At 19.0% G+C, this 21,111-nt stretch overlaps 2 protein-coding genes across 6 annotated transcripts in view; one reads left to right on the top strand and one right to left on the bottom strand.

Moving 5' to 3' along the window:
- The window catches only part of LOC122719579, a 10,395-nt gene extending 9,763 nt beyond the window's left edge, over positions 1-632 (top strand). The window contains exon 4 of the mRNA XM_043945516.1: positions 41-632. Coding sequence (XP_043801451.1) covers positions 41-133 — 93 coding nt within the window. The 3' untranslated portion in view covers positions 134-632. The remainder of the gene's footprint in view (positions 1-40) is intronic.
- Positions 633-3,024: 2,392 nt separating this feature from the next.
- The window catches only part of LOC122719583 (peptide transporter family 1), a 29,121-nt gene continuing 11,034 nt past the window's right edge, over positions 3,025-21,111 (bottom strand). For 2 of the 5 annotated variants that reach the window (XM_043945523.1, XM_043945526.1), the window contains 8 exons: positions 19,591-19,666; positions 19,163-19,391; positions 16,100-16,374; positions 15,927-16,009; positions 13,379-13,792; positions 12,988-13,240; positions 8,650-9,233; positions 3,025-3,381 (listed from right to left, as the gene is read on the bottom strand). In XM_043945523.1, coding sequence (XP_043801458.1) covers positions 3,208-3,381; positions 8,650-9,233; positions 12,988-13,240; positions 13,379-13,792; positions 15,927-16,009; positions 16,100-16,374; positions 19,163-19,391; positions 19,591-19,666 — 2,088 coding nt within the window. In that variant the 3' untranslated portion in view covers positions 3,025-3,207. Of the gene's footprint in view, positions 3,382-8,649; positions 9,234-12,987; positions 13,241-13,378; positions 13,793-15,926; positions 16,010-16,099; positions 16,375-19,162; positions 19,392-19,590; positions 19,670-21,111 lie in introns of all 5 variants that reach the window. The other 3 variants (XM_043945522.1, XM_043945524.1, XM_043945527.1) reach the window with 2 other exon arrangements.

The following is a 21,111-nucleotide window of genomic DNA, read 5'->3' on the forward strand; positions in this document are numbered from 1 at the left end:
ATATATATATATATATATATATATATATTTTTTTGCAAAGACTGGTGAAATGGAAGTAAAGAATCCATTGTTCCATGATGATCCAACACCAGCAACACCAGCACAAAATAACAAAGAAGAGGACCACATATAGTTTGAATAAATATTAAATATATTTAATTTGAATATTTTTTCTGGTGCTTAGCTCACTGTTAATGTACCATATCGGAAACATTTATCTATATATCGAATGTAAACAACTTTAATATTTATATGACGCGGGAAGTCAAAATAGAAAATTAACTAAAGATCTGAATATAAGACCATTTTTGCGTTTCGTGCAAGAGATATATCATATAAAACGATGAATATTCTACATCGTTACAAACTATCGTGTTTGTTTGAAAACACATATTTTTTAACTCCATGATGTACTATAGTTTGTACTTTCATAGCAAGTACGGTTAGCTATATTGATTGACATTATTTTTCTACTCACCGTTACACTTGCAAAATAGAGTACAGATTGGAGATTATATTATATATACTATAATATCTAATATCACTTTATATACCTGATTCTAATTTTTAAATCTAGAGATTAATATTTGTTATGCATGTTTTCAATACTTTTTCTCACTATATATTAATAACCATTGATATTTACAATGAAAAATAGAGTCTTTATGATTTTGAAATGCTGATAAATATCAAAAATAAATTTATATTTTAAATTAAAATTTCAATTCAAATTTATGAACCTATTATTATATATTATTAATAATTTGTTTGAGATTGAATTATATATTTTATATTGAATTATATATTTTATACAGTTTATGTTGGAATATTATGAATCTATGTTATAAAATAATAATATAGATACTATATTAAATTTAATATTTTCTTAAAAAAAAAAGTATTTGTAAAATTTAAATAATAAAATTAATTTGATATAAAGCGGATTGAGAATCATAATGATATAAATCCAATCATTAGAAAATAGAATCTTGCTATAATTTCACATTATTTTAAATCATTTTAATATATAAATAATAGATATAACTTCATAAAACAAGAATAATAAACAAGAATAATCAGAGAATAATAATAATAAGAAAGTTTCTTTTCTTAATCTTGTTAGGATTAAATTTTTTAGAAACAAGAAAAATACTCTTTTCTAATTATTAACAACAAAAGCATATCTTCTTGCAATGTTTTTGTAAAGAATATACTAAAATTTGAGTTTTATTTTACCGAATATTTTTATTATGTAATTATTCAATAATTAATTAACTTGAAATTCATAATAAGTATCATGTCGCATATATACAATATTGAATATATATATAAATAAATATTGATTACAAATATAAATTTCTTAAAATGTTTGTTAATATTACTTACATCATTGTGATTTGCAATCTGCTATTATATGCATATTTGCTAATTATAATAAAAAATTCATTTTATGTAATCTATTATATTGATGTACTTATACGAGTAAAATTTTACGTTAAAAAATCAACGTGCATGCACGTACACAAGCAAAATTGATACACAAAAATGATAAAGTAACTTCCATTTTGCATATGCTATTATTTTTGGCATTACTGCTGTGATTTATATCATCTGAATGAAAATTCTGTATATATATATTATATATTTGTTACAAAAATACTCTTCCTTTAATATTAGCTAATTATATATGCGATATATATATAATTTATTGGCTTGATGCAAGAATATGTATTTTATTTTTCTATGATATCTATAACTATTAATCTTGGAACAGTTTTAAGATAAAAGAGCCTATATTACCCAACTTGAGATATAGAAATGATTATTTATTTTGACAAATTTAAGCACTACATGTAATTAGCGTCGACTATGTAATTTACACAGAGTTACTATTTACATTGTCGAATATTTGTGGAAAATATTATATTACATAATATATAACAAGACGAAACAGTAATCTCTAAAGTCTTGTCTATTTAATATTAATCGATCGTAGATCGAGAATTAAAATACAACAGCATGAATTTATTGTTAGTCTTTTAATGCCTTTACAGCACTGTATCATCGATTATATAAATTTGTCAAATTTTATAGAAAAGGATACTACATGAAAGGACAATCTATGTACAAATAGACTATTGTATAGTGATTTGTAGCATGATTGTATGTGTTGTGAACTGTAGCATAGGTGCAATGGGAACGTTGCAATTCATATTCGCGATATGTTTTGTATAGGTATATATCGTTATCATTATTATTTTTGTTCTTCCATTAATTAAAAAAAATGGTGTAAAATACAAATAAATGATGTATTATTATTTTACTAAATAAATTGTTTATTTTATAAAGAATTTGCATTTTCTAATTTATATGTCAAATTTTGAAATGAAGTGAAAATAAAATATAAATATATAAATTGATTTAAATTAAAATAAAAGATTGAAAAATAAAAATTGTACATATATATATAATATATGTGATATATATAATAAAATTATTAAGTCAAAACAATCATTTTAAAATAATATAAAGAAAAGTAAAGTAGCAGATATTTATTATCGAATAATGATTAAATTTTTACAAAAATATATATATTTTTTATTCATAGTGATATATCTATTTACAAATTTCTTATGTTACATTCATAAAATATGATATGAATATTTATACATAAAACGTTGTTATATTATTTTAGGCATTTAATATTCTATGATTATATTCTATGAATAAATATTATAGAGAATATAAAAACATGATTATAAAATACCTGATAGATTAAAATATTATTTTATAAATTATATAAATTTTTATCATGTTTTTATATAATTATAATTTTTTATTTTTTTTTTTCTATCTTCACTTATATTTTTTGAATTAATTTAATAATTGTATTTTTCGCAAAATTTGTATAAAAATATCTTTTATATAAATGTTTTTTCTATTTTGAAAAAAGTAATTTAAACTTGCATATTAAATTTTTTTCTATTTAAAAATTTCAAAAGAATCAATTAAAAAAAATATTGCTTATAGTGATACATTAATATAATTCTGCATTGTTTTCAATTATTAAATTTCAATCGATGTATATTTAAAAAAACAAATTAATATTTACAATACTAAATTTGTATTCTAATTGTTTTAAAACTGTGTGGATATATCTATACAAAAGTAAGGTAATGAACTGAGCAATCATAATAATTGTATTGTTTATTGATCGTTTTTAAAGGCTTTATTAATTATTCCGTCTTTTTCATTCATTTGAATATTTTCGGTTATTTCTTCATTTTCCGGAGTATTTACATATTTATACAATTTCGCCATCACAGCAAAAATTATCACATCAACAAACATCAATGCCGCAAACAGCAAGAATTCATGGGCCTAAACAACAAAAATAAAAAAATTACATATTAGTTTTAATCTTAGAAAGAATTTTATAAAATAACAAAGTTAAATAATACAATTTTTTAACAAGTTTAATGTTATGGATAGATTAATAATATATGATTCATATTGGCCATGAAAAATGATTGAGTAATCACGGTTTTAATCTTGAATTCTTACAAAATAACCTGATTTTTAATTCTTAAATTCAAAAAATAAAACAATTTTATATAATATTAAAATTCTTTTTTTTCCTTCTCTTTTTTTTTTTAAGAGTATTTATTTTGTTATATTGTTATGAATATAAAGCTAGCAAATTTTGTTAATAATTTTTTAAAACTTAAATTTGAAATTGTTTTAAAGTTTCAAAAAACTTTTGAAATCCAGAATTTTTCTTTTTTTTTTCTATTTTATTTTTATTATTTTTTTTTTTTTAATTTTTATTAACATCTAAACTTTTAATAGTTTTGAAAATCTGATTTTTAAATTCACTTAAATTTAAATTCGAAATTATATGATGTCTTGAAACTCTTGAAATCCAAAGAAAAATTTTTTTAATAAATCTATCAATTAGTTCTCTTTTTTACCAATCTTATAGTGAACTTGAAATATATACTTACAAAAATTAAGAAACAAACTCTAATAATTTATTTATATTTTTTTTTATTCTTAATCTTAAGATAAATTAATTGGAATTAAAAATAATAATCCATTAATTAATAGGTAATAAATTTTTTTTTAATATCTTTACATAAAGATCAAATAAAGATAAAAAATTTGCGAACAATTTGTTTAACTTTTTGTTACTAATATATGTACATTCTTTACATATATAATTAGGAATCAATTTTTCGAATTATTTTGATGCTATATTATTGAATTCTATCTATATATCCATGATAATATATATGACTATCATAATTATTATTTACACAAACACATAATATATATAACAAGTGAATTTATCTTCTAAAATTTACTTTGTATGGATTTAAACAGAAATCATTTTTAAAATTTCGTTATAATATGTAGGATGTTAGTATATTTATACAATACATTTCAAAGACTAAAACAATATATAATATATAATTATTCAATATATAAAATAGATTGAATTTTATTTATTAAATTAAAAATAAAAATAAAGTTTAATAATTTATTAATTTTAATTTTGCATTAGATAAAGCAAGAAATAATTAATAAATAAACCTCTTATCAATTTTTTTGTTTATTTTAAATTTTTCAAAGGCATTACAAAAATATATTAATATTCCGTATATTTTGTATACCACGAAAAAGATTTTTATAAAAAAAGATTTTTAATCCGCAAATTCAAAAAATTTTGAAACTTTACAGATATATATGTGCATATATAAATATATAAGTTATTATATATTAAGTAATTTTTGCTGTTGAAATTCACTCTAAAAATTGATTCATAAAAATTTGGCTATTTTTCGATTTTGTATTACAATTCGCAAATTATAAGAAATTGAAAAAAAAATTTTCAGAAAAAGATTATTTTAAAAAGAACTATCCTTTGATAAAAGATTTATCAATTATTTATGTAATGTAATTTTGCTTAAAAAAAATTTTGAGCAAAAAAATTATAATTTTTTAATTCTAATTTTTTTAATTTTTTCGTGTGAAATTTTAATCAATAGTTCCAATAATTATAAAATATAATTATGAGCACAAAGAAATATATTTTTTTATTATAAATACAAATTTTATTGTTTTGTTGTATACAAGTAAGTTGTATTGCTATATTTTGTTCAATTTGAAAGAACTTTTGCATCTTATTATATGATATGCCATATCAATAAAAAATTTTCATGATATATCATCCGATTTTAATATGTTATGTAAGTCGAGGAAAAATATATACTTAAAATATATGAAAAATATATGAAAGAATCATATTGTAAATTTCATTTTCATTACATCTACGATAAAATAAATGAATCGCTAATTTATTGTTCTTATCAGTAATATTGAAAACATTTTTAATAAAGATTAATGAAAACTTGTTGAGAATAAAAAAATATATATTTTTTTTTAAATTTATTATATATTATTAGATATATAATAATAAATATATATTGATTCTATAATAAAATAAAAATAGTTCACATAAATGTATTATATCTAATTGGTATTGATATATTTGAAATTGTAAATAATAATTATAATAGTAAATAAAACTTTAATTAATGCAAAAAAAATGAAATTATATAAATAAAATGATTATTAAATCGCAAAAGATCATTTTATTTTTAATGGAAATTGATGTTACATTCAAGTTTTTGTTTTTTGTGGTATTGTTTAAACTATTTCTGTAAAATATAGATAATGTATATCTATCTATGTGAAGAATTTTTAGAAGTAATAGAAAAAAGAAGAGAAATATATATATAAAAAAGAGAGATATTGATTTTAGATTATAAAATAAATGCATTTTGGAAGAGGAAATAACTTTCTCTAAAATCTGTGAAACATAAATTTCGAAAAGTTTTATCTTTTATGACATCATATGATAATTGTATAAATGAATCGTATATAGTATATAATTATGTTACGAAGATTTTTATATATTTGTTATACATAAACTGTTAGATAAGAAGAGATATTGATTAGAGAAGAAAGACAGAAAGAAAAAGTTATTACAAATTTAAATATGTTTATAACAAATTTATCAATATAATTCATATCATTCAGGATTTAGAATATCGAAGATAGATATTAGAAAGCAATAAAGTCATAAGTTTGGAAAATTTTAAAATATCCTAATATTAAATTATTTTAAGAATTAATTTTAAGAAAATTCATAGAATAACATTCAGGAAAGCAAAAAAATTTTTTTGACCAATCATACGATATAGATATTATACAGTTAAATGAAATTATTTCGAATTTTATAAAATAATGTAAAACTTCGTATTAAAAATATTGAAACAAAAAATACATTTAATGCTAATGACGGAAAATCTAGAATTACATTCCGATCATTCTTTAATTGCACAAGAAAATGTTTTAATTGCAAAAGTGTTACAATAGAATTTATATTTGTTACTACACATAGCTATATCATATTTCCTATCATCTTTTGAAAAACTTGTTTTTTCATTTTTTATTGTTTTGAAAGAAAATCCAAATAACATATATTGAAAAAAATGTATGGAATATAACAAATATTTTTTATGGGTAAAAAATTATATTATGAAAAATGATGTATAAACTATAATATACTTTCTTCGATATACATTATTGTTTGAACTTATTTGTGCTTGACAATATTATTACAGTCATAGCTCAACTAGACTACGCGCTCCGTAATTGATTAATGTTTTTTGTTAATAACACAAAATAATAAAATAATAAAACCGTAATAAATATTTTTGCAAAGGAAAATGTTGTATAAAATTATCTCAGAAATATTTAGTTAATAGATGTTGAATAACACATTTTTTGAAAACTCTGTATATGTATATATAATCAAATTATATTTCTTTATGATTTCAATTAAAATAAAAATTTGATAATTACGTTAAAAATAAAAAATTTTAATAAAGATACTTCAAACAATCATTTCCTTTATTTTCACTTGTTTCATATTAAAAATTATCTTACAGAAAAATTATCTACAGAAAGTGTTAAAAAAAGATTGCTCGTTATGTAACATATATATCATATATATAATGAGGTCTAAAAATTTTTCCAGATTATGAAGAACAAAATAGTAATACAATAAAATTTATGTTTATAATAAAAAAAAATATTTACTTCTTTATATTGTTTCATAATTAAAATTTCACAAGAAAAAATGAATAAATTAAAAAAAAAAGATTTTTTTTTTATAATTTTTTTCTAATTACATGAATAATTGATAAATTTTTATCAAATGATAGTTTTCAACTTTAATTTAAAACTTTTGTCTGAAAAATTTTTCTCCATCTTTTACAATTCGTGAATTACATAAAGTCAAAAAATAATCGAATTTTCATAAATCAATTTTATCTTTTTAAAATGAATTTGGATAATAAAAAATTGCGTATATCTACATATTATATTCCTAAAGTTTTAAAATTTTTTGAATTTGCAGATTGAGGATCTTTCCTTGTAAGCGTGAGATTGATCATTATCATTATTATTTTGATTATTATAATTTTGATTGTTTAAAAATTGTTTTATACTTTATTTTTATAAAATTTACTATAAATAAATATTAATTATAATTATATAATATTATTTTATTCATTATATAAATAGATGATATAATATATCATCTATGATGATATAATAACACTTGCATATTATTGATACGTTATTACGAACTTTGCTAAAGTTTTTTGTCTTAATAATTCGAAAACTAAAATTGATTGTCTGTGATGTGTAAAAAAAAAAAATTATTCAAAATGATATTTTTTACAATATATTTCAAAGTCATTAAAGTCGATGAAAGCTAATCAAGACTAAATTCGTCTTATTTTTTTTCCTTTTTGTTTTCGTATTTAATTTTAAATTTTTTGAGTTTCACCTCTATGCAAAAATTTAGTTTCAAGTATATATATGAGGTGACCAAAAATTTAATGAATGATTTTTTAAATCATAATAAAATATCAAGATTATATAAATATCACAATAAAAAATCAAGAATAAAAAAACTTGTTTTTTCGATTTATTTATTGATAATTTATTTCAAAATCAATGGGTAATAGGGTCAATTTATTCATTTCGTTAGTTTTTCTTTTCTATAACTTATGTAAGGTAAAGAATCGTATAAAATTATTCACGTGTTATTGAGTTTGAGAATTATTTATATTAAGTAGCTCTTTATAATATTACTGATATTATTTCCATCAATTTTCAATTGTTAATAATTAAAAAACAAAGTCGAATGATTTTATTCTTGATTTTTGTCTTTTTTTAATCTTTAATTTTTGGATTAACCGAAATGTTAAAAATGTAATCGAATATCTTGTATGTTTCTATCAAAAGTTTATATACATCTATTTATATAGAGATTGTTATCAGTGTTGGATTTACACTATTATTCACGAATTCATGAGTAGTATGAATAGTTCTTTTGCGAATATCAAATAATAGAACAAAATATAAACTATAAATACTAAATAAGATATCTTTTGAGTAAAATTTTGGTAATATTTGTAAATTGTTTGCAAACTGTTCGCGAATATTAACATAGATTTAATATTAGCTATTTAAAAATAAAATTAATCCATTTTTTTTCATTTTTATACTTACTTGTCGATTAAAGATGGAAACTTCAGCAACAATGACTACAATGAGATTACCAAAAGCTACTGTTAATAGCCAGCAAGCTTGTAGAAGAGATTTCATACTGCTAGGTGCTTGCGTGAATGCAAATTCTAATCCAGTCACAGAGAACATGACTTCACTCATCGTAATAATAACATACTGAGGAATCAACCATAATATATGTACTGAATTTGGATCAGTCACTGTTACGACTGCAGCATTCGTTTCATTTTCAATAACAGACCCTAATATTGTATAAACTCCACCAAGTTTAAAGGAAACATTGCTTTGTACTTTTTTACCATCTAAATGAATGTCATATGTGTTAGGCTTGATGGAATTTAATTCCTCATTTTTGTCAAACGTGCTATTCATTACTAATTTAAGAAAAGATGTACCATCCTTCATCAATTCTAAGGAAACAGATTTCAATGTGTTTATAAAGATGAGACCACGCACTAAAGGATCACCTGTTCTTGATTTATCTATTGAATCTTTATAATGATCAGAAAAACCTTCTGGCGTGATAATCCAAGAATTTGCTTCAGCTTCAAATACAAAGATGTTTCCTAAAAATACATAAAATTTCATTAAAACTTATAGATGATGAAATTTGGAGCTCTCATTTAGAGCTTTATTGGATATACATAAATAAAAATAAATAATTTTTCTATCAAAATTATATATCATCAACAGATTTTTAATAAAAATAATACTAGAATGATTGAAAAAATTAAAAAAAAAGAAAATACATTTTAAAAAATAATTAGAAATATAATATAGATAAAATCGAATATTATATTTTTCCTGTTAACAAAAAAGAAATTTGACATTTAGAATCTAATTTAATCTAATTTAAATTCACCAATTTTTATTTCGATTGGCCATTCGAAAATGCAGACAGACTTCGATCTAAATGTCAAATTTCAGCTTTATATATTTATTCCAAGATTTTATTAATAAAAAGCTATCATTTTTTTATTTTGTTTTTGTATATTATATTCCTGTGTAACATCACGTTCTCTATTTGACAATTTCTATATTAGTTTTCTATTCATCCATCTATTTATTCATTAATCAAAAAATTAACTATTAATCTTCAAAATAAATAAGGATTAAGAAAAAAAATAATAATAAATTAATGTAAATGTTTTTTAGAATGTAAATGCAAAGAAAGAAGTTGAGTTCTGTTTCATAAGTTTTTTCATTTGTCAAAAATCACATATGTTTTATTTATAATATATACCGAAAATTCTTTATTAATATTTGAGAAACTAATAAATATCTAATATAAAATAAATATAAACTTTATATTAAATAAAGTTTTATATTTTATAAAATTTTATATTTTATATTCATTTTATGTTTCTATCATCCTTTTTGAATTTTGCTTTGATCAGCCGTAGAAATCATTCGAAATTTTATCCGTAAAAAATCAGATGATAAAAAAAATTTTGAGAAATTTTATGAAATTAAAAAATTAGAAAATATATTTTTTTTCTTTCTTGAAAAAATTTTGATTCACAAATAAACATTTTTAATTTTTCGAAAAATTATTATTATTATTATTAAAAATTATTAAAATACTTGATTTTATCATAACATAAAAATAGGATATCTATTATAAAATATATAATCTATTATATCTATTATAAATAATTATACTACATAATTATATAAAATTTTTTCGATTATTTAAAGAAATATTTAAAGAAATGGACGTGATCGTAACGATAATTTTTGAAAATTATAATATAAATAATATAAAAATCAATATTTTAAAGAATTTTTTCTTATATTCATGCAAAAAATGATTATTATTATTACATTGAATTATATATATATATATATATATAGATATACATCAATATGAAAGCATTAATTATCAATTGTTTAGATAAACACATATTTGATAGATATTTGCATTTTGTTATATAAATGCTTTTTGGCTTAATAAAAACTATTACATAAGTGACTTTCAAAAATATTTGAAAATGAATGAAAATGAAATAACTTGAAATCGGATCAAAAAATTTGAATTTTTGGTAACTATTTGAAATAAGGTTTTTACCGTTTTTAATAATTTTTGCATATATTTTAGAGGACAAAATTTTGAACTACTTTTCCTTTGTATATTATCCTTGTTCGATATATTTGCAAAAAAAAGATTGCTACTATTATATAGAATTTCTTTTATATATCCGTGATTGTGTGTATGTAAATATATAACCATCATCTATTATTTCTTTAAATATTCATTATCTGTTATTTTTATAAATACATCAAAAAAACGGCAAAAATATATGACGTAGAAAGTAAAAATATATAAAGTAGAAAAATTATTTATGAATTATGATAAGTGTAAAATATCTTAAATTTAATAAAAATAAAATATAAAATCTTTCATCGAAATTACAATGATTAAAATTATAAATCATCTTGATTTCTACCGTAATTTCAGTTGCGCAAAAGTTATTTATATTTATTTGTATTTATATTTTATTTTATTATATTATATATTGTATTATATTTTATTTTTGCATATTTTTACTCATGGAATGCTCAAGCATTGGTTTTGAGAGATTTTAAAGCATTTTAAATTTTAAAGCATCTATAAGGAAGATTTTTAGTGATATCCATTATACATTTTAATTGCTTTCTGCCATCATTTAAATTAACAGAGAATAGTTGTCGTATGCATATATAGCTGCGGATGTATACATACAAAAAAAATTCTATAAAATAATAAGTAATTTTTTTTTGCAAATATCTCAAAAACTATGTTGAATGATAACATGTAAAGAAAAAAATTGTTTTTTATGTTGATTTTTACAACATATTTAAAAATCATTAAAAATCGGTATATCCTATTTTGAATAATTACTAAAAAAAAGTCGTTTGATTCATTTTTAAAAAAGTTATTCAGTTTTAAAAAACGTTAACATTTTCAGAAATTCGTGTAGAAATAGAATAACAGTACGATTTGCCAGAGGATTAAGTGACATTCAATCAGCAGTTAATAGTTGTAGCCGTAACAATCGTGTACAATTTATGTTTACTGCCTCGTTTTCTTAGATATATTATTTATTTATAACTTGAACATTCCACGGATCTGAAGCAAAATAAATTATAAAACAATTCTTGAATAAGCGAAATTGCAATGATAGCAATATGAATCTTACATTTAATATTAATATCTATTCGTGACTTCTGTTATTATAATTTTGATATAATTTTGATATAATTTAAGCCCTTTTCTCGTTCTCCGATTGTTTTATATATTATTTTTCGTATTCCACAAATTCAATAAAATATTCAAGCCTGTTATTACTTGAAATATTTCAAATATCAGAATTCATAAGAAAATTGCTTTTTGAATAGTTCTGCCGTTATACATTTTGAATATCGGTTGCCACGATATGTTTATAGAAACTGTAGATAAGCGATTGCATACTGATATAAGTATTTACACAGTAAGTTATTACAAATCATATGTATGTGTACTTAATGTGTACTTATGTATACTTATGAAACTTAATATAGTAGTAACATTTTTTTTGCAAATATTTCAAAAATCTTAGGCCAAGATAAAAATATAAAAATATAAAAAATATAAATATAAAAATATCATATAAATATATAGATCATATAAATAGAAAAAAGTTGATCAAAATGTTGATTTCTATAACATATTCAAAAACATTTTCAAAGATGATGTCTATTTTTTAAATGTTTAAATAATGTAATTATTTTCTAAATTTTTTAAATTTATTTATTATTTATTTTATCTTATTTTTATCTTATATAAATATATTGTAATTTATTTAATAAATAAAAATTAGAAATAAACATTTTGCTGTGATTTATTTCGACATTTGCAATTACAAAAATTATAAATCTAACCGTGATAAATTATCGTGCAAACCGGTTATTTGGTTTTTTATCTTATTTACATTTCAATATTCGATAAAAAACTTGAAAATATGGTAAAATGTTAAAATATTATATAAAATATAAAATATTTAAATATAAAAAAAATATTGTATAAAAATTGTAAAATTTTAACATTTATTATAATAAATTTTTTAAATTGATAAATTATAAAAATTCAATTAATTTACAACAACTGTGAAGTTAAGTCAATATAAACATTATATTATATTTAAATTTGTGTTTATATTAGTGATTACGAATATATTCCCGTTTAATCAATATATTCAATTTTAAGAACTTAGAATCTGCTGCCGAAGATTAAATAAAGATTATTTCAAATAATTCTTGAAATTCTTAAATAATTTTTTGTAAAATTATTGATAAACATACCTTTTATTTCACTTTGAGATATGTTCGTAATTCCAGCTTCATTGCATGTCGTGAAATTTACTACATAATTAAAATTTTTTTGGCCATTTGCTTTAATATATTTATTCTCCCACATATTCATACTTTTGATAATAAAGGACAATTCTTGCGATAATTCGTTCTCATCTTGTAATTTCCCTTCTATGGAACAATTTAAAGTATTGAAAATGCGTAATTGTGCAAAATTTTTCGAAGGCAAAACTGGATACGTTGACTGAAAAATAAAAAGAATTTATTTATTTAATATGTATTGAAAATATTCCTTATGAAATTATCTTGATACAATTAAAAGAATTTTTTTTTTGTATCTAATAATTTATATATCGCGTGTATTTTCAATTTAATCACGTACCTCGAGTTGAAATTCAACGATAGCTGCAACAACGAAAGACAAAGCAGCTAAAAAGCCACCGATTACCATTATTCTTAACGGAGTTCGAAAGCCAAATTTCATCATGATCGGATAAAGACAAGTCTCAAACAAAGGTATGAACGCAAGAACCAAGAAAGGATTGAACACTTGCATTTGATCTGGTTGAAGTAGGAAATTTCCAATTTCACCATTCATTCTGGTCGCTTGAAACGTCCATCGAGATCCTTGCTGATCGAAAAGTGCCCAAAAAATCGGTATCGGAATAAATAATATCATCACTTGTAGAGCTGCCTTTATATCATTTATCAACAATTTGTCATACTTGTCATCTGCATAATCGAGCCAAAAATCTCTTTTAATATCTTTTGATGTTACTTTTTTATAAATAGCATGCTAAAATTTCAAATACGATTCATAAATAATTTTTACTATTGTGATATTAAAATCTAATTTAATTAAAAAAAAACTAGATATAATATAATATGTTTCTATTGACAAAAATGTCTTACTTTTGTTTTAATTACATAAATATATTAAAATAAATGACAATAACATATTCGAATATTTTTCGATCATTTATAAGTATAACAAAACAATAAGTACGATTATTAATCTTTCCAAATAAATAAATATTATAATAATTTGATTTTTAATTTTTTTTACAAAATTTTATATAATATTATTAATATATTACATAATCTTATTCATAAATAATCATTCTAAATTTTTAAATCATCTAAATTTTTTATTAATATTTTATTTTCAAAAATATATATTGTTATAAATTATCATATATTTGTTTTCTTAATTTTTATCTGATATTGCTATATTTAAAAAAAAACTATACATATACATTGTATATGATTATGAATCTTGTATTTTTTACAATTCTTATAGTCGAAAAACCAAAAAATAAATTTTTAATAAAATATAATATAATAATTTATTTTTTATTTAAAATTTTATATGTTATTTTAAAAAATATAATCTGTGTTATGCATTATTATGCTTCTTACATAAACAAAACAATATTTATAAGAAGGAAAATGAATACTTAATATGATTTCAAGAAAAAAAAGTTACTAATATTTTTTTAAAAGAAATGAAAAGTAATTAATAGAACGTTATCCGAAGATTTCATTTATATTGTGACTAATAAAAAAAAAAATTGATGTTAAAATTAAAAAATAAATTAAATTACATATTTAAAAAGAATTGAAAATATATTTTGCGATAGAATATAATTAATAATAGTTAATTGAATATAAAACGTTCTAAGTCGTTTTATACAACAAATAATATTATATATAATAATAATTATAATTAATGAAACATAATCAGAGATAAGATGATTGTTACATTTTACATACGAATATGTATCATGATATGATGCATTAAAAAAAAAAAAAGAGCGCAAGAAGATAAACAAATTATATTGTGCAAGATATTATTTAATTTGTAACATTATAAATGATAGAACTTAATTGATCAATGTTATCAATTAATTGATTAATTAATTTTCAGATAAATCATAATTTTGACATTTCTGTAAAGAAATGTCAATTTGCAAAGCTTCTTAGCAAGCATATCATATTTTGTTATATTAAAATATAACAAAAATTTAGAATAAATCATTTATCAATCTATTATGTTAATTTTATTATTTTGTATCAATTTTACCATGATTTCGAGATTACAAAATGTAAATGAAATTTTAATATACGTTACTAATTTGTGAATATTAAAGATGAATAATTTGAAATATTTTATAAATTTCTAAAATCTATTATGAAAAAAGATTGCTTACAATATGAATTAACAATTAATACAGCAAAAACAAAAGAAAAAAAAATGCACATAATTTCATGTGTAAAATGTAATTACAATATAATCATTCTAATTACAATATAAATGTACAAATTATTGCAAGATTATTGTAAATTTTAACATTTAAATATATTTTTTACTAACTTAATTTAATTTAATCTAGAACAATTGTTCTTATGCTGATTTTTATAATGTAATTAGATTAAAAGAAAATTTTATATCTAATTTTATATCTTTTATTTATTTTTTTTAATTTAAAAATTTTTTTTTAAATTTTTTTTTAAATTAATTTAAATATTTTTTTAATTTAAAAATAAATTAGAATATTATTAAAAATTTAAAATATAAAGGCTTATTAGTTTTCCTATAATATTATTATTTTTATTTTTATTTTATTTTATTTTATTTTATGTTATCCTTTGCTATAATTTTTTATTCATTTAAAATAAACTGAGTTTGTTTTAAATATTGCATTTATTCTATTATTTATTAAATATTTTTTATTTGATTTATGTCAACATTATTTTCAAATTAATTATTTTAAAAAATCATTTATCCAAAAGATATTTATCTTTCAATTAGTTTGGATAATCAATATTTCACAGTACTGAAAAATGTTTTATTGATTTCTTTTTAAAGGTAAATCCTGTTATCTAGTTTTTCCTTAATCAATTATATGATTTTGTATAGTTGAACTTACCGATATACATTTGGAAACATTTAACACAACATTGCCTGTAGGTTTTACTATTTTATATAAAGGTTTACCGAAGATAAATAATACTGAAGAAAAAATCAAGATAATTAAATTATTCGTTAGGGATAATTAATTAGTTCGTTATTTTAAAAAAATTTTCGAATAGAAGAACTTACTGATTGATAAAATCATAAGTACGGCTGGCACAAAAAATGCTAAAGAATAACAAGTATTTTCACCAAAACATGCGATATCGTTACGTATTATGGGCATCAAGAAACTTGAGATCAACGATCCAGAATTGATGGAAAAGTAAAACAAGGAGAAAAATGTGGACAAATATCGTTCCTGTTGCGGTAGTACGAATTGATCACCACCGAATGCAGCCACACAAGGTTTTATACCGCCTGTGCCAATGGCTATAAGGAGTAGACTAAGTAATGAACATTCTCTGCAAAGTTATATGTTTAATAAACATAATTAAAAATCAGTTCAAATTTGAAAATGATCATTATATATTTTTTATTTTTATTTACACATTATATTCTATAATATAAATTGAATTAATAATATAAAATAAATTGAACAATATTAATTTATTAATTGTTATTAACTTATTAAATAATAAATTAAATTAATAATATAAAATAAATTGAACAATATTAACTTATTACTTAATGAATTTATATACAATGAAATTTTGTTTATTCAAAAAAAGTTTTTATGCTTGATTAACTGAACAATAGTTAGAGTATAATATAACTAAAAATAATTAAAAATAAAATAATTAAAAATATATTTTATATTTTTATTACATAAGAAATATATATATATATATTGTTATATAAAAATATATAAACAAATTAATTATTAGATGATTAGATAAAATTGTTTTATTCATAAGATTTAATATATTATTATATATTTAAGAGAAAATATTCTATAAAATCCTTTTATATAAACATGAATTTCTATTAAATGAACGAAAAATTATAGTAGAGAGAAATATATATATATATATTTTAATATTATATATCAAAATCTTTTCATATATATATATATGTATATATATAAAATAATAATAAATAATAATATATAAAATTTAAATTTAAAATTAAAATTTAATTTAAATTAAAAAAATGAAAATTCCAATGATCTTCTATAATTCTTATTATTAATGTTTTTGTATAATTAACTTCTTCTTTGTTTCTATTCCAACAGAAAATTTCAAAGAAAATTTTTAAAAATTTATTCTATTTTATTTTGATTATACAATGAAATTTATATGTGATTATATGATATATATGATATATTACTGTATTTGATTTTTATATTTAGTTATAAATTATTATAAATTTATATTATTAATTAATATTTAAGGCAATTTTATACTTATTTTTTTCGAAAATTGCATCGTATCGTATATTATTATCCGAATTTCTACTCAATTTCTACTTCAATTTCATTTATAATTAGAAAAAATAAAAAATTTATAATAATATATAAGATTTTATATAATAATATATAATAATATATAAGATTTTTAATATTTATATTTATATAGCATATTTCATATATAATTTTTTAAAATTATTCATTTGATTTTTCATTTATAATTATTCTAATGTAGATTAAAAATATCCTCTCCTCCATAATGAACAATAAATGGAATTTTGTAATGATTTTTAATTGTTTTGTTATGCTGAATAATAATGATCATTTAAATCTTAACTTTAAAATTCAAATTTTTCATGACTATGAAGAATTGAATTATTCTAAATACAAGAGAATTCTTAATTCTAATATAGAATTCTTGATAAAATCTTGATAAGTTTTAAAGTTGAGAATTTGTATCAGAAATCTGAATAACTTTAGAAGTTTTGATTAAAATCTTTATTTTATAAAAAATTTTATCTTTATTTTATAAATAATAATAAAAATTCTAAAGTTTCAAATTCTATTTCAAATTGATTTGAATTTTTTATTATATAGCGTGTTAATATATTTATATATTATTATATATTATTATACTTTTGGAAAATCGATTTTAAAGACATAAAACAAATAAAAAATTTAATATATAAAAATATCGATAAAAAATTAATATTTAAATGAAGTAAAATGAACATAGTATGGGATATCTCCGTCATACTGTAAATTTAAATTATTTGTAACTTAATAAATAAATCTTAACCAATATATTTTGTGTTTTAGACTGTATTTTGTGTTTTAGACTGTAAAATTGATTTTTCAAACATTTTCTTACAAATATATTAACATTTAATATTAAATGAAGTTTTTCAAATCTCTCTTACGGATAAGATTCTTACCTAAGATTTTTTCATATAAATTAAAAAAAATAATAAGTAATTATTGTTATAATAAATATTTTTAAATATTATTTTCTACAAACTAATATTATTTTTTATAAAATACTTTAAAATAATTTATTAATACTTTAAAATAATTTATAAAAAAAATTTTTAAAATAAATTTTTCGAAAAAAATGTTGAAAAATTTTTTATANTAAAAATAGTTATTTTATTTTTTTTTTTTATAACAAAAAAAAAGAAAATATTTTTCTATTATTTTGTAAAACAATTAAAATAGCTAAATAAAAACAATTAAAAATAATTATTATAAATAAAAACAATTAAAAATAGCTAAAAAGATATAGCCATACTTTTTTGTGAGATTGGTAAAAAAGAATAGAATTGAATATCTCTTAGGAATGCCGCTACAATATTCAACATAGATGTAAACTATTAATTACATTTAAAATTATAATAATGTTGATAAAATTTTGACGAATAAAAATAATAATCAAATAATTACTCTTTTTAATAATCATAAACTTTTAGACAAATTAATTAAATCAAATTAATTTTATGTACATCGAGGATAAAAATAGAATATTCAACTTAAATAAAACTATTTATCTAAAGAATTTTTTTTTATTTTATTTTTATTATTTATTTTTTAAAATGTTTTGTTATGATAATAAAAATTAAAAAATATTTTTTTATATTTCTTTTCCTTGTTATGATATATTATGATATATGTTATGATTTATCTTGTTATGATAATTATTTAAAACTATATATATGCATTGTATAGATATAAAATTAATAAAACAATAATATTGTTTTTGCACTAATTAATGAAAATTTTAGAAACAATTCTGATAAGAAAATTTATTAAATTAAGAATGAAAATTAAAAATAAAAAATTAGTCTTACCTATTTGGTAATCCCAAGGGAGGTGCCGCACTTAAAGATAATAGAATTTGTCCTATGGCGTAGACAATACTTAAATAGAATATCGTGCGAAATTTTCCTAATAAAGAATCTGCCAGCATCGCACCAAATAGAGGGAAAAAATACACCATCATCGAGAAAATATGATATATTACGGTAGATGTATTAGAACTGTACATCAGTTGATTCTTTAGATAAAGCGTCAATATGGCTAAATAAACAAATTATTAATAATATTAAATGGTATCTGAAAATGAGTATTACAAATTGCTATCAAATGAAAATTACATAAATTAAAGATACATAAAGAACGTAAATATCAAGGATTTTATTATTCTGAAATTTTACTCAAAAAAATAAAAAAAAAGAAAAAATAATGAGAAAAATGAATATTGAATTTTTTTACGTACTACGCATTCCATAATAAGAGAATCTTTCGCAGAATTCATTGCTAACGATGAAAAATATCGATTTGGGATACTTCATCTTCTGAAAAATGATAGAAATAAAGTAATAGTGATATACTGTATAATCTGTTTTATAAAGTTTCGAGTTTGTTTGTATGAATTTGTAAAATCGAAAAGAATACTAGTATATTTTATGTGATTCGATTAACTTCGTTGTTACTATCTACATTAATTAAAAAGAATTCATTTTTCTTTATTGTAAAATAGATCACACACAATTTTCAATTATTTACATCGCTATTTGAAATACAATTAAAATTAAAAAAAATTAAAAAATTATTCTTATTTGAAATAACAATTAATTACATTTATTTGTAGTTTTAATAATAAATACAATAATAAAAAATTAATTTCTCATTATTAATGTTTGTTTATTATTTTGTCAAACAAAGAATTTTTCATATAATTATATAATTATAATATACAATTGAATAAAACTGAGGAAAATGAAACTAAAATATAAATTATATTTATAAGAAAATATAATATTTGAAAATATTTAAATTTTATAATTAGAATTAATAAGATATTTATTTTAATTAAAACACAAAAAGCATCGGAGGAATTATGCTCTATTTTTTATTTTTTATTTCTTAGTCAATAAAATTATTTTTTATATATCCTTTATATTTATTCAAAAAAAAAAAAATTGTAATATCAAAATTTTCCCATTCTGAAACTATTCAATTTTATCTAGTAAATTTTTTGCTATTAATAATAATAACACAAAATGAGATGATAATATTTGATATTATCTGAACTATTCTTTATAAGAAAGAAATGACATACTTAAATAGCATATTTTTGTAGGATAAAATAACAAAAAAGCTATATAAATAATTATTCTAGTTTTAATTTCTATCATTAGAAAGATTAATTATTTCACTATAATAATGATGCCATGATATTAATAGTTAATTAATAGTTAAATAAGTTTCATTTTATATTTATCTACTTTAATCTTTAATTCTTAAAAAGATGCATTTTCTCTCATTCATAAATTGATTATATTGAATAGGATATGAGTGTAATAAAACAACATAAATAATTACAATGATATTAATTTTTTAATTATTATTTTTTTTAGATATTATAATTATAATATTTTTTTTTTAAATTACATAAATACAATTTTGCATTAAATCTTATATTTTATATTAAAATTAGTAATATTCAATTTCCAGAATTATTCAACAATAATGTAAGAAGGAAAAAGTCTGCTACATTACATAATTATCATGTGATCGTCCGATAAATGGAATATTCCGTTCATTTTTCTATTTTTTTTTATAAATGTGACAAATATGACGTTAAAAATTTAAATCGTTCAGTTACTAAAGATATTATACTTAATATTTTATATTATTATTTTGATTAATTAAGAAATAAATAGAAAATATAAGAAATAAATAAATAAATAACAATGTTTCACAAGAAGATAACAATGTTTCACAAACTCTTTTC

The sequence above is a fragment of the Apis laboriosa genome, unplaced genomic scaffold (assembly GCF_014066325.1).
Source record: "Apis laboriosa isolate Shangri-la unplaced genomic scaffold, ASM1406632v1 scaffold84_cov144, whole genome shotgun sequence".
Classification (NCBI taxonomy): Eukaryota; Metazoa; Arthropoda; class Insecta; order Hymenoptera; family Apidae; genus Apis; species Apis laboriosa.